Raw genomic sequence first — 13,705 nt, forward strand, 5'->3', positions numbered from 1 at the left:
GGGGGGGGCCGCCAGGGGGGGGGGGGGGGGGGGGGGAACGTGGCACCACCGCCACTACGGGACCACCCCAAACCTGGCTGGGGACACCTCGAGCAATGCGTGCCCACAGCGCTGGCAGCAGAGTGGGGGCACCCCGGGGGTCCTGCGGGACTCTGCCATGCGTAGGATTGAAGGGGAGGGGGGGGCACACGCCCCTGTCATCCCGCAGGACCCCGAGGGGGCCCGTCCGTCGCTGCGAGCGCGGCGCAGGGCTCGGGGGATCGATGGCCGCGCGGGTCACCGCTGCCATTAACCCCGGCGAGGCAGCGCCCCGAGGTTAATTAAAAAGTGAAGTGCAACGAAACGCGGCGGCGGCGGCGGGGGGTGACAGCGGTGATGGGGCCTGACAGCAGCGGGGGGTGACAGCGGCGGGGAACGCTGGGGGTGGCACTCGTTGGGGCCGCGGGCACGGTGGGTGCTCCGGGGGACACTGCCCATGGCAGGGGCTGTCACACAGGGGGACAGCGCGGGGGGGGCGGGGGGGGGCAGGTGGCACTCGGAGTGTCCCCGTGTCACACGTGCTGCCTGGCAGAGCCGGGTAGGAGGAAGAAGAGGCGTCGCAGAGGAAGCCCCATCCTTCCTCCCGTTCCCACCCCAGCGCTATTCTTAGCCCCGGTCTGTCCTGCATCCTCCCCGCCCGGCGGGGTCCGGCCCTGCGCCCCGCGGGACCTTCGGGGTGGGACAATATGGGGACCCCGAGAGAGGACACCGCCGCGGGGACCCTGTCCCGCTCCGGGCCTCGCTCCCCGCCCCCAGCCGCCACCGTAACTTTAGACCCGACAGCTGCTCCGCGCCCGCCGCCTGCCGCCCCCACGGCCCCCGCGGCTGCACGGCACGGCTCGGCACGGCACGGCACCACCGGGTGTCCCCATTGCCGGGGGGCTGGAGGAGGGGTCTCTGATCCCCCAAGGATGGGGCGAGAAGAGGGAGATGGAGCCCCGGTGCCCATCTTGCTGTGGGTGGAGGAAGGTGGCACGTGGCATCCTCTGGATGTGGGCAGGGGGGTGACACGTGTCACCCACCCCGGAGCGGGAAGCGTGATGAGTGTGTCACCCCATCACAGAGACCTCGGGGACACTGCCTGTCCCTGTGTCCCCAGGACGTGTCTCTGGGTTTGGGGACGCGGGGACAGAGCCCCATCGGGTTTGGGGACAGCGGGATGTCCCTGGCTGGGGCAGGGGCTGCGCGGTGCCCGTGGTGACCGAGCCCGTGGTGACCCCGCGTGGCGGGACCCTCGCGGCGAGGCGGGCACGGCGGGGTCAGCGGCGCATTCCTGCTCCCGCGGGGCGATCCGGTTACCGGCCGGCCCAGCCCCGGCCCCGGCCCCGGCCCCGCCATTAATCTTCCCGGGTGCCCTTTGGAATTCGCCGCCCGAGGCCCCGGGGGGGGGTGTGGGGGTCCGGGGGGTGCAGGAAGAGCGGGAGGATGGATGAGGATGAGGTGGGGATGCAATGGGGATGGAACGGACACAGGGATGGGGATGGGGATGGGATGAGACGGGGATGGGGAGGGAGCACACCCCTCTTCACCCCTCCAGGAGCACCCCCTTGTCCTGCTGGGCTCCCCCACTTCTGTCCAGCCCCTGTCCCGCGGCGGGAGCCCGGTGTCGCCGTCAGAGCGGCGGGATGATGGCGGCACGGCCCCTCCCTGCCGGGATCACATGCAATTATCCGGCAGACGGAGACGCGGCGTTGCAATAACGCACCCAAATTGTTTTAGGGATCAGGGGACCGGTGGGCGACAGCCGTAGCAGAACACGCCCCCCCCGGTTGGAGACCGGCTCTGGGGACAGTCCCCAACCTCTTCTCAGCCCTGGGACCCCGGTATCGACACCGGCACGGCCGTGATGGGAGCTCAGAGCTGCGTGGTACCCCCCGGTACCGGGCTCTGAGCAGGGTTTGGGGTTTGAGCAGCTCCCGGGACACCGGCTGTATCCCTGCCCATGGGGAGGGGGCCGGGAGTGCCGTCCTGCTGGTAACGGAGCCGCCAGCCCCGTGGGACGAAGGGTTTCCTGCGAGGAAGGTGGGACAGCGAGGGAAAGACAATAAACCCCAGGAAATGCTGGGAATAGCGGAGGGAACGGCCGTGCCGTCAGCGCTGGGCCCGGACGGAAGCCTCGGGGCGCTGGGGGCAGCCAGACAGGAGCGCAGGGACCGTCCTGAGCCCTGGCACATGGGCTGGGCTGTCGTGGGCACTTCCAGTCTTGCTGTGATTGGCCCCAAATCCTCATCCCGGCGTTATCCACACCCCGTTATACCATGGGGAGTCAGGGGGGATGGGAGGTCCACGAGGAAGGGACCACTGTGATGTCCATGCTGACGGTACCACGGGGCTCCAGGGAGTCCTTGCCCTGCCCTGGCAGGTCCCAGGTGAAGGTGGGCTCGGTGGGCACCCCTTGCCAGGCTGTGGCCGTGGGCACGCGGGTGTTGAGCCCCTGTGCTGGGTGATTTATGGCTGGGAAGCACCGGCACAGGCGGGCCGGGACAAACCCGCCAGGAAACAGCGACTTCAAAGGGTGGAACAATGGCGGGATGGCGAGTGCCACCACACCGGGACACACGGGGCACTGGGGAGGTGGCACTGGAACCCACACTGGGACACACGGGGCACTGGGGAGGTGGCACTGGCATCCACACCATGGTACTGACACCCACACTGTGACTCTGACACCCACACTGTGGCACTGGAACCCACACCGTGGCACTGACACCCACACTATGGCACTGATATCCACTTTGTGGCACCAGGTCCCACATTGTGGCACTGGCATCCACGTCATGGCACTGAGACCCACATGGCATTGGGACACACATCATGGCATCCACGCTACAGCCCTGGGAGCCATGCCACAGCACCAGGACCCACACCAGGGGGTGGCACTGGCACTGGCACTGTGGCACCCTTGCTGTGACACACACGGCATCAGCATCCCTCCAGTTGGGGCAGCAGCACCCAAACCACAGGCCCTTGGGAGCAGGCTGGCACCCCCCGAGGGCACCCACACCTGCCCTCTATGCCCATTGGTACCCCATGTGTGTGTCCCCTGTGCACTCCATGCCACATCCCATGTCCCATTCCATGTCCCATCCTATGTTATATCCCATGTCCCATATCCCATCCCATATCCCATCCCTTGTCACATATCCCATCCCGTGTCTCATCCCATATTCCATATCCCAAATCCCATATCCCACATCCCATTTCCCATATCCTGTATCCCAAATCCCATATCCCATATCCCACATCCCCTATCCCATATCCCACATCCCATATCCCATCCCATGTCCCATATCCCATGTCCCACATCCCATATCCCATATCCCATACCCCATATCCCTTATCCCCTCTCCCATATCCCATATCCCACATCCCATCCCATATCCCATATCCCACATCCCATATCCCCTCTCCCATATCCCATATCCCATATCCCAAATCCCATATCCCATATCCCCCATTCCATATCCCATATCCCCCATCCCATATCCCACATCCCACATCCCACGTCCCACCCCAGCCCGTGGCAGACCCGCAGCCACCGGCGCCTCCTCCCGGCCCTCCCCCGCCGCCGGTCCCGGTGTGGCCGTGTCGGGCCGGCGGGCCCACGGCGCATCCCCCCGCCCGTGCAGGGGGCGCGGGGGGGCTGCAGCCTCCAGACAAAGGCTTGGAGGAAACTCCGGCGGCCAAAACAAACCGGGAGACGTGAAGAGGTGCCCTGAGCCCGCTCCCACGGCCCCACCGCCCCGGCACCCGTGCCAGCGGGGGCTGCCCGTGCTCGGTGGCCTTTTCGCTGGTGACATTGGCCCTGTCAGCCCCCAGCAGCTGGGGCTGCCCCTGCAGGGTCGCGGGCAGTGCGGGGATGCCGGTGGCACCACGGTGCCACAAGTGCTGCCATCACCCGCGCGGCTGCTCCGAGCATCCCGGGGCTCCTCCAGGTGGCTGCGGGGGGTGGGGGGTCCCGGGGGCGGCACTTTCCCAGGCCCTGCCATGACCCCTCTGTCCGCAGGAAGGTGCCCCCCTTCCCACGCCGGCGGGCATCCCGGTGCCAGTGCCGGTGCCCACATCCTCAGGAAGCGGGCAGGAAGCACGGGCCCGGAGGGGGAGGGCAGCGGGGGTGAGGAGGGGATGATGTGGGGTGGGCTGGGGCGGGGGGCTCAGCGTGGGCCCGTCAGAACGCCCTGGCGTCATTTAGAGCCGCTCAGGCGGTGACAGGAATTAAATTGCGTTTGGATTTTCTCATCAGCCTCATCCCGGCGCTTCGTTACAGGGAATGTCCCCGCGCTGGGGCGGCGGCTCATTCCCGTCGTGACAGCTCATTCCTATCGTGACAGCTCATTCCTATCGTGACAGCTCATTCCCGTCGTGACAGCCGCCTGCCGCTGGGCATGGAGGGGATAGCATGGCATGGCATGGCATGGCATGGCATGGGCACCGCAGGGGGGGATGGCTGTGTGTTGCCATGGGTGCCCTGGGGTGGCAGGTCAGGATGCGGGGCAATACCGTGCCACACGTGTCCCCACGGTGCCCATGCCAGTGCCCACCACGTTCCAGGACGCCGGGCATGGCCCCTCAGCCGGCAGTGGGGTGCGGGGGTGCCGGGGCTCATCTGTCTCTGTCACGGCTGCGCGGGGCCGCTGCTGCCGGAACATGGTGGGGACGGTGCAGCCGGGGGGTCCCGCACAGCCGGGGGGCTCAGCAGCCCGGGGTCCCCCGCCTGTGCCCATCCCCCGGGCAGAGCAGCGGCTGGGGGTGAGCGGGACCCCCAGAGTGAGAGTCCATGGGGCTGGTGAGTTTTGGGGGTCTTTGGAGGGGGCTGGAGATGAGCCGCAGTGAGGGGCAGGGGTGGGGGGGGGGGGGGATTTGGAGGGGGCAGCGCTTGGGAACACTGGCATAGGAGGGAGGGGTGAGGCTGTGCCCCCCTGCCCGGGCTGTGCTGTGCCCCCAGTGCCCCCCAAAGGCACAGGAGCTGCAGGGCTTGAGCAGTCTCTTTTAGGGGTCCCTCTCAAAGACCCCCTCCCCCCCCCGCAGTACTGTTCCTGTAGCCCCCTGGCACATCCCTGCGACACCACGGGTGGGTCCCTTCACCTCTCACCCCGCATCCGAGCCCTGGGACCCTCCAGGCTGGGGGTGCCACCATCCCCAGTGGGACTCCTGGGGGTCCCACAGAGCCAAAGCGCCCTTAAGGGTCCCGTCCCCCTGCTCACGTGGGTCCGTGCCGCGCCCAGATCCTCTCGGGCAGAGCTGGGGACGCCCGAGAGCCCCCCAGGTTAAGGACAGGGGGATGGGGGCTCAGGTTTCCCTCTCTGCCGGGCTGGAGCCGGGGGCCATTAGCGGGGGGGCGTGGGGGGCTTCCTGCTCTGCCGTCTGTAACTGGCTGCCAGAGCCGCTGCTGACAGACACAGGGACAGCCCCCGCCTCGCTACCCCCAGGCCGGGGGCCATTAGCCCCCTCGGAGCATGACGGGCCGGGGGGACATCAAAGTGTCTTCAGCTTGACCGCGCCTGGGGGGTACGGGAACATCCCCCCGTACCTGCCCCTGCCCCGCTGCATCCCCCGGCCCTCATCTCCCCCCTCCCCGTGGGCGCTGGGGCCAGGCCGTGGGCGGGGGGCTCATTTACCAACGTCAGCCCCGCAGTTGGTTTGAATTAGGCTCCTCCGGGGCCAGCGCTGATTGACAGACACAGGGACACCCCCCGCCTCGCTACCCCCAGCATCCATCCATCCATCCATCCATCCGTCTGTCCCTCTGTCCGTCCATCCACCTACACGCCCACTCCCCCACAGGCAGCCCCCGTTTGGGATCCCCAGCCCTGTTTGGGATCCCCATCCTGCTCCTCCACTCCTCCAGCCTGGTTGGCACTCCCACACTGCACCCACAGCCCTCCGGTGCCAGCTGGGATCTCTGTCCCTCACCTCCAGCCCTGCATCCTGACTTAAGATCCCCCACCCATCCTTCTGATCCCATTTGGGACCCCCATCCTGCACCCCCACCCTTCCAGCCTCGGCTGGGACCCCGGACTTGCACCCCAATCCCTGCGGCCCCGTTTAGAGCACCCATCCTGCTCCCCCACACCTCCAGCCCTGTCTGGGACACCCAACCCGTACCCCAAACCCTCTGTCTGTGCTCGGGACTCCCACCTTGCACCCCAAGCGCTCCAGCCCTACTGAGCCCCCCATCCTGCTCCTCCAGTCCTGTTTGGGACCCCCACTCCACAACCCCGCCCCTCCCTCTCCGGCTGGGACCCTAATCCTGCACCCCACCGCTCCAGCCTCATTTGGAGCCCCCATTCCGCCCACCCAGCCCCGCTGGGATCCCCATGCCCGGATGGCCTCGCAGCCCCCGCGTTTCCCTTCGTCCTTGCGGGGGCTTTGGGCAGGCGAGCCCCGCCGCCCCCCGCCCGGTGAGCGATGGCCGACAGCTGGGCCGGGCCGGGCCGTAACCGGATCCCCCGGCGGCGGCGCGGGGGTTCCGGCGCGGGGACCGAGCGCCGAGCTCAGTGCGGGGCCGGGCATGAAGGATGGGCCAAGGCACACCCGGTGCCACATCCATCCCCGGGGGTCCTGGACCGTGCCCACCACAGGATGGGACACGCGGGTCGGGGAGCGAGCGTGGAGGGGAGACCCCCGACAGCCGCCCGGTACAGCCCGGTACCGGCAGCACCGCGCCGGGGGAACGGAGCGGGGTCAGCACCGGGGGGCTTTGAGCCCTCCGGAGCCGCGTTCCCCGGGATCCGGCACCTGTTCTGCCCGCGGCCGTGGGTCCCGGCCCCACCCCAGGGACACCCCCGCCGCCGGGACCCCCCGCCCGCAGCTGTGCCGGTGGCTGCCGCGGGAGGCTCCAGATGGCGGAATATTGTCCCGGGCTAATTAGGGCCGCGCGGGGCGGGGGGGCTGCGGGGTTCCCGCGGCAATCAAAGGGCCGATGACTTTATTAAGGCTCATTATGGGGGGCGGGGGGGCCGGACACGCGCCAGGCAGCCGTGACGGGACCGAGACGGGATCGATGTGGGGAGTGCCCGCACGGCTGCGCGGAGCTGAGGGGCTGCGAGACCCCCGGTGCTGCGGGGGAACGGGGACTGGGGGGGCTGCACAGCCCCACTGCCCGCAGTGCACCCCCAGCCCCCCATGACTCAGCCCCCCATGGGTGCAGCCCATCCGGGGGTCACTGAGTCCCCACATGCAGCCCCCCAGCTCCTGGAGCTGCTGGAGCAGAGGGGATCCTCCTGAGACCCCCACAGCAGCCCCCAACCCCCCCGACAAAGCAGGGACTCAAGGAGGCTTTTCCACAATTTTATTCCAAAAATAAATTCAAAGAGGGGTATAAGTTATGGGGGTGGGGGGCGGGAGCAGGGCTGCACTGGGGGGCAGTGCCCACCCCCCACCCCTACCTCCTCTTGTCCTTGATGCTGTAGTGCAGCAGGAGGGGCGCAGGCTGTGGGGCAAGGGGGGGGTCAGGGCTGGGGGATTCCAGCCAAGGACCCCCCCCTTGGGGCAGAGACCCCAGATCCCAGCCCAGGGACTGCCCCCAGGGCAGGGACTCCAAATCCCAGCCCAGGGAACCCCCCACAGACAGGGACCCCCCATCCCAGCCCATGACCCCAAACCCCAGCCCAGAACTCCCTCCTAGGGCAGGGATCCCAAACCTCAACGCCCCCAAACCCCAGCCCAAGATCCCCTTGGGGCAGAGACCTCAAACCCCAGCCCGGAAATCCCCTGGTACAGGGACCCCAATCCCAGCCCAGGGACTCCCCCCTGGGGCTGCACCCCAAATTTGGCCAACCTCTTTGGGGACCCCCCCATTGCCTGACCCATGCAAGGGCCAGGGACCCCCCAGATCACCACTGCAGCCACTGACATTAAAGATCCTCAATCCCCCAACTCCACACTGCCCTGAACCACACCCAGAGGGTCACCCCACCACCCCCCCCGTGGGGTGAACCCCAAAATCAGAGGCTGCCACCCCCCATGATGGATGCACACCTTGCCAAACCAGCGTGAGAGCCAGAGCTGCTTCATCGTCATGTGGTCGGGGAGGGGCTCGTTGTCAAACAGGATCTGCACCTGCACAGGGGGGCTGCATCAGTGGGGCCAGGACACCCCTGGGGGCTGGGACCCCCCCGGACCCCCACTCACGTGCTGCAGGGACAGCCCCAGCCGGTGGCACAGGACCCTCCGCAGGTGTCGGATCTGTGCCCGCACCGAGCACCTCACGTATTTCTGCTGTGAGGGACAGAGAGGGTTGGGGGGCTGTGGGGGTCTCCAGGGACCCCACACACCCCTGCCAGGGCCAGGGTGACAGCTGGGGGTCAGGCTGAGGTCTGCAGGGATCCCCACTCACCTGCAGCATGGCCTTACTCTTGTCCTTGCTCGAGCTGTGGCAGGAAGAGAAAGGGACATGTGTCCAGGATCTCACGGGTTGGGGGTCATGCCCAGTGTCCCCTGTGTCCCCTCCCCACCCCACTGAGCGGGGACTCACCTCAGTTTCTCCAGGCAGAGCGAGACGTGCTCGTCGTAGCGGAAATAGTGGGCGCGCGAGTGGTCAAAGGTGCTGTAGGGGAGCCCCATGGGGTCACCCCCCACCGTGTCTGGGGACACAGGTGGCACCGTCAGCCCCCTGTGCCCCCGACACCCCCCAGCACGCAGCTGGCTGCCCCCCGTGCCCCCCTGTCCCACCGTCACCGCTGGGCTGTGTCACACGGTCCAGGCCTCGGGACTGGTAGAACTCCCGGATCCGCTTCTCCTCACCTGCAGGGGACAAGTGGCTCAGGGTCACACCTGGGCCCAGCTGCCCCTGAGGGTGCTGTCCTCCCTCCCTCCACTGCACCAAGCCCTTGCCACACACCCTGTCCCCATGCCTCTTTCCCTCCCTGTCCATATCCCCATTCCTGTCCCCATGTCCCCCACACTGTGCTGCAGGCCATGGCTGTAGCCACGATATTTTCTGAAAAATCCTTCTGCCAGGATTTTTCTCCTGAGAAGCTGAGGAACCTCGTGAAGGAAATGTAAACAATAATTGTCTGCTGCTGTAGAATGCAACAGGTGCATCTGTGATTGGTGCATGTTGGTTGTTTCTAATTAATGGCCAATCACAGTGAGCTGGCTCAGACTGAGAGTCAGGAGCTTTTGTTATCATTCCTCTCCTGTCCTTTCCAGCCTTCTGACAGGCCTTTTCTCTCTATTCTTCTTAGTATAGTTTTTAGTATAGCATTTTTAATATATATCCTAATATAATAAATCAGCCTTCTGAAACACGGAGTCAAAATTCTTGTCTCTTCCCTTGTCCTGGGACCCTCCAACAAAACCATGCATAGGTGCATCTGTGATTGGTGCATGTTGGTTGTTTCTAATTAATGGCCAATCACAGTGAGCTGGCTCAGACTGAGAGTCAGGAGCTTTTGTTATCATTCCTCTCCTGTCCTTTCCAGCCTTCTGACAGGCCTTTTCTCTCTATTCTTCTTAGTATAGTTTTTAGTATAGCATTTTTAATATATATCCTAATATAATAAATCAGCCTTCTGAAACACGGAGTCAAAATTCTTGTCTCTTCCCTTGTCCTGGGACCCTCCAACAAAACCATGCATGTCCCCTGAGCTCCCCCATGTCCCCTTACTGTGCTGCAGGCCAGGCACCAGCTTGTAGACGATGTCCTGCATGACCCTGTCCAGTTTGAGGTTGAGCAGCGGCTGCGTCTCGTGGATCTTGGTGTTGCACATGGGGCAGTACTTGCTGGTCTGCAGGTACTTCACGATGCAGCTCTTGCAGACTGGGGACAAGGACAGGTGTGGGAGGGGTGGGACTGCGCCCCCACAGCCCCCCCAAGCCCCCCAGCCAGGTGGGGACACTCACAGGTGTGCAGGCACTCGGTGATGGTGGTGGCGTCGATGAAGTACCCGGCGCACAGGAAACACACGATGTGCTCGTTGAGCTCCTTCATCTTCACCTTCACCTCCTCCTGCGGGGACACCTCACTGTCACCTCACTGCAGCATGCCAAGACCACCCCCACCTGTCACCTGGAGACCCCCGAGACCCCTCTCATCCTTCACCTGGAACCCCTTAGCCCAAGGAGCTTCTCCTGCCATTCCTTTAACATAGTAAAAAAAGGGGTTTTTGGGGAGTTGTACCTCTTGTTTTGCTTTAATATGCTGGAAAACAGATTCTGAGGGGCTGGACACCCTCGTCTTGCTAAAATGTGTCAGAAAACGGGATTTTGTAGGGATTGTCCCCCGTCTTCCATTATTACATCAGAAAATGGGATTTTGAGAGCTTGGCCTCACTGTCTTACTTTAACATGCCAGAAAATGGGACTCTGGGGGGGCACTCTTCTTGTTTTCTCTTATTAAGTCAGAAAACAGGATGTGGGGAGGCTGTGCCTTCTGTCTTCCAGTATTATGGCAGAACACAGGATTTTGGGGTGCTGCACCCCCTGTATCGCCTTAACATGCCAGAAAACAGGACTGACCACACGCAATGGGGGGGGGTCCCCAAAGAGGCTGGCCAAACATCCCATTACTACACTAGAAAATGAGATTTTAAGGGGGCGGGATGCCCTGCTTTGCCTTATTATGTCAGAAAATGGGATTTTGGGGGTCCGGGGACACCCCCAGCCCCGTGCCAGCCCCGGCCCTTGGCCACGCCCCCTTCCCTTAGCCCCGCCTTCCCGCACCGCCCCTCGGTCTCACAGCGCCCCCCAGCGGCGCCGCCGCGGCACCTCCCGTCCCCTCCCGAGCTGGCCCCCGGTGCCGCCGCCACCGCCTCCTCCCGGTGCCTCCCGCCCTCCCGGTACGGCCGCTCGCCTCGTTCCGCAGCGGGTCCATCTTGTAAACGGCCTGGAGCTGGTTCCGCAGCCGCATGGCGATGGCCATCGGGCCCCCCTGAGGAGGCGACGCCATCTTAGAGCCGCCTCCGCCTGTGGCCTCGCGCACTTCCGTGTTCGGGGCGGGGCCGCGGCGAGCGGCGGGACTACAACTCCTAGCGTGCCTCGCGCGTCTTGAGTCGCGGCGGCCAGCGCAAGCTCGGCCCTGTGGTGATCCTTCCCCACGACCCACGGGGAGAGGCCCGGGATCCCGAGACCTCCCGACCTCGTCCGTGAGAGGGACCCGCCGGGAGCCGCCGCCACCGGACCCGCCGTGTTTAAGGCAGGGCGTTCCCGCCACTGGCCAATAGCGGGAGGGCGCTCTCTTGACGGACAGCAGCGGCCGCCAATCAGAGAGGGCTCTGCGCGCGCGTGGTGCTGCGGAGCGCCGCCTGAGGGCAGCAGAGCAACGCGGGGGAACGGGAAGGGCGAGGGGGGGCACGGGAGGGAACCGGGGGCCTGAGGGGGACTCAGGGGTCTGAGAGGATCTGAGGGGGTCTGAGGGGGGTTAGGGGGGGACGTGAGGTGCGGGAGATCTGGGGGGGCTCAGGCGGTCTGGGGGGATTCGGGAGGGGACATCGCGGTGTCCCGACGTGGGCACAGGGTGAAAGGCGGCAGCGAGGGCAGGGCTGGGCTCAGGGATGCAGAGGCACCGGCAGGGTCGGGGTGTTTGCCCTGGCAGTTGGGGGTACGGGGCACTTCGAGGTGCCGGGGTTCAGGCAGGGTTGGGGTGCTGGGGTGTCGCTGGGGTACCAGCGTGGTACAGTTTGGGGTGTCGCGCTGCTGTTGGTGCTGATGTTTGGGGCGGCCGGCGTTGGGGTGGTAGCAGGGTTGAAGTGCTGGCAGTTCGGGGTGTCGGGTGCCGGGGTGCTGCAGTTTGGGGTGCTGGGTGCTGCAGTTCGGGGTGCTGGGTGCTGCAGTTTGGGGTGTCGGGTTGCTGCACTTTGGGGTGCTGGGTGCTGCAGCTCGGGGTGCCAGCGGAGCAGCCCGCGGCCCCACCCGGCGCAGCCGGAGCCACGCTAATGAAGGTTTGGCTCAGGGGAAGCAGCGGCCGCGCTAATGCGGAGCCGAGCCGAGTTCCCCACGGCCCCTCAGAGCCCCCCACGGCTCCTCACGGACTGTGCCACCCCCCCGGACCCCAGAGCGGACGGCGGGGAAGGCTGGTCCGTGCCAGGGAGTGGGAGCGGGCGGGGAACACGGCGGGACCCCCGAGCAGGGGCTGGCACCCCCACCCCAGCATGGAGCTCCTGGCACACAGCCGCGCTGCCAGCCCTGCTCCGGCACCGGCTCCGCTCGGGCTGCCTCGGCCAGGGACTGACGGTGCGGGTTTGGGGCTCCTGGATGCGTCATCGTCATGGTCCTGGTCCTGGTCTTGATGCTGGCCCCGGTCCAGGTCCTGGTCCCGGTCCCGGATACGGGTCACAGCACTTACTCCACCCCTCAGTGTGCCCAGTCCAGTCGAGCTGTCCGTGCTGCCCCACCGGAGTGTCTAAGCCTGGCACCGGCCGAGCCCCGGTGACCCCGATGCCAGCTCCTCGTCCGGTGTGGCGCACGGTGTGTGGCCGAACCCCGGGACTCCACCGGGAGCAACACGAGCCCCTCCCGGTGCCGGGGCGCCGGCGGGCAGAGGCTCCGGACCAGCCCCCGCCCCGCCGCCCGCCCACCCCCTGCCCGCGCCTCCGGGGAGGCGAGAGCGCGGCGGGGCCGGTGACCCCCGGCTGGGGAGGGTCCGGTCCCATCTGTACCTGCCAGGAGCCATCCGGGGAGGGGCGGGGGTCACAGCGGGGCCAGTGCGGCCCCACGGCGGGGCAGCATCGCTTTCTGCCGCCGCCGTGAGGAGAACCGGCACCGGTACCGCACCCGACAACGGCACCGGCACCGCGAGTCCCGGCCGGGCGAGGAGCGGGCTCCATGGGTAGCTCTGGCGTGGGCCCCGCGGGACCGAGGGCGGAGAGCCCGTCCCGGGGCTGGTACCGGGCAGCCGGTACTCCCGGAGCCGCCCCCGCCGGGCGGGCACGCGCGAGGCCGCGGATCCATCTCGCCGTTAATAATTGATGGCGGGAGCCGCCGGGGCTGCGCGGGGCTGCGGGGCCGAGGCTTTTAGCTCAGCCCTGCTCAGATATTCAGCTCCATTTCCGCGGCACGGCCGGGGCGGCTCCTTCTGGGAAGCGCTGCCGGGCGCTTTCCCGGCCGGACCCCTCGCTGGGGCTGAGCGGGGCTGGGCTGGGGCTGGACACGCTCATGGCCGCAGTGGTGCCGGCAGCAGCGTTAGCTCCCCTCTATTCGGGTGAATAGGGACCCCCCCCCAAGGAAGGCAGGGGACCCCCAGGGCACACAGGGGTCCCTGTTAAATGGGGCAGGGTCTCCCAGGGTGGATAGGGGTCCCCCATTAATCCCTCTGAGGTGGGTAGGGGTCCCTACAGGGCAGCGGGGGCTGGGTGCTCATGGACTGAGCTCCTGCCTAATGCACCGAGTACATCTGCAGAATCCAATTAACCTTCGATAACGAGGCCCTGAGCGACGTGGCTGTCAGCGGCCACCAGCCACCGGCACACTCTGGCCCCCCTACGGGCACCAGCCCACCAGGACGGGCAGCACTGGGGCCGGGCAGACCCCCCCAAAAGCCCCCGGCTGGTGTCAGACCCTGGGGAGGCGGGTGTGGGGTACCCTGAGGGCACCCGGCGTGGCAGAGGGGACCGGTGTGCCCAGCCATGTGTCCCGTGGCTCCTGGGCACTGCTCCCACTGACCAGAGGGGCTGAAGCTGCAGCCCGAGGGGTGGGGGCTGTGTGTGCCCCCCGCTCCCACAGCCCC

General features: G+C 66.5%; 2 protein-coding genes across 3 annotated transcripts in view; both read right to left on the reverse strand.

Annotated features, from left to right (window-relative positions):
* The window catches only part of LBX2 (ladybird homeobox 2), a 12,598-nt gene extending 7,835 nt beyond the window's left edge, over window positions 1–4,763 (reverse strand). Inside the window, exon 1 of the mRNA XM_041488143.1 lies at window positions 4,540–4,763. Coding sequence (XP_041344077.1) covers window positions 4,540–4,763 — 224 coding nt within the window. The remainder of the gene's footprint in view (window positions 1–4,539) is intronic.
* Window positions 4,764–7,315: 2,552 nt separating this feature from the next.
* Window positions 7,316–11,186, reverse strand: PCGF1 (polycomb group ring finger 1). 2 transcript variants are annotated; one of them, XM_041488150.1, is made up of 9 exons: window positions 10,835–11,185; window positions 9,886–9,991; window positions 9,650–9,802; window positions 8,713–8,784; window positions 8,516–8,624; window positions 8,378–8,411; window positions 8,173–8,259; window positions 8,020–8,100; window positions 7,316–7,471 (listed from the first exon to the last, which is right to left on the reverse strand). In XM_041488150.1, the coding sequence occupies exons 1-9, from the start codon at window positions 10,928–10,930 to the stop codon at window positions 7,424–7,426; spliced, it is 786 nt and encodes a 261-aa protein (XP_041344084.1). In that variant the 5' UTR covers window positions 10,931–11,185; the 3' UTR covers window positions 7,316–7,423. The 2 variants fall into 2 exon arrangements, with proteins under 2 accessions (XP_041344084.1, XP_041344085.1); XM_041488151.1 differs by having other exon boundaries at window positions 7,324–7,471; window positions 8,173–8,256; window positions 10,835–11,186.
* Window positions 11,187–13,705: the final 2,519 nt, after the last annotated feature.

The sequence above is a fragment of the Pyrgilauda ruficollis genome, unplaced genomic scaffold, assembly GCF_017590135.1.
Source record: "Pyrgilauda ruficollis isolate IOZ18807 unplaced genomic scaffold, ASM1759013v1 scaffold88, whole genome shotgun sequence".
NCBI classification, from domain to species: Eukaryota; Metazoa; Chordata; class Aves; order Passeriformes; family Passeridae; genus Pyrgilauda; species Pyrgilauda ruficollis.

What these genes read in the sequence shown, in the direction of transcription:
- PCGF1 (XM_041488150.1), bottom strand. Translation starts at nt 10,930, where the DNA reads ATGGCGTCGCCTCCTCAGGGGGGCCCGATGGCCATCGCCATGCGGCTG. An exon ending in GACACAGCCCAGCGGTGACG is followed by an intron (nt 8,625 to 8,712) that starts GTGGGACAGGGG and finishes CTGTGTCCCCAG; the next exon opens with ACACGGTGGGGGGTGACCCC. An exon ending in AGAGTAAGGCCATGCTGCAG is followed by an intron (nt 8,260 to 8,377) that starts GTGAGTGGGGAT and finishes TGTCCCTCACAG; the next exon opens with CAGAAATACGTGAGGTGCTC.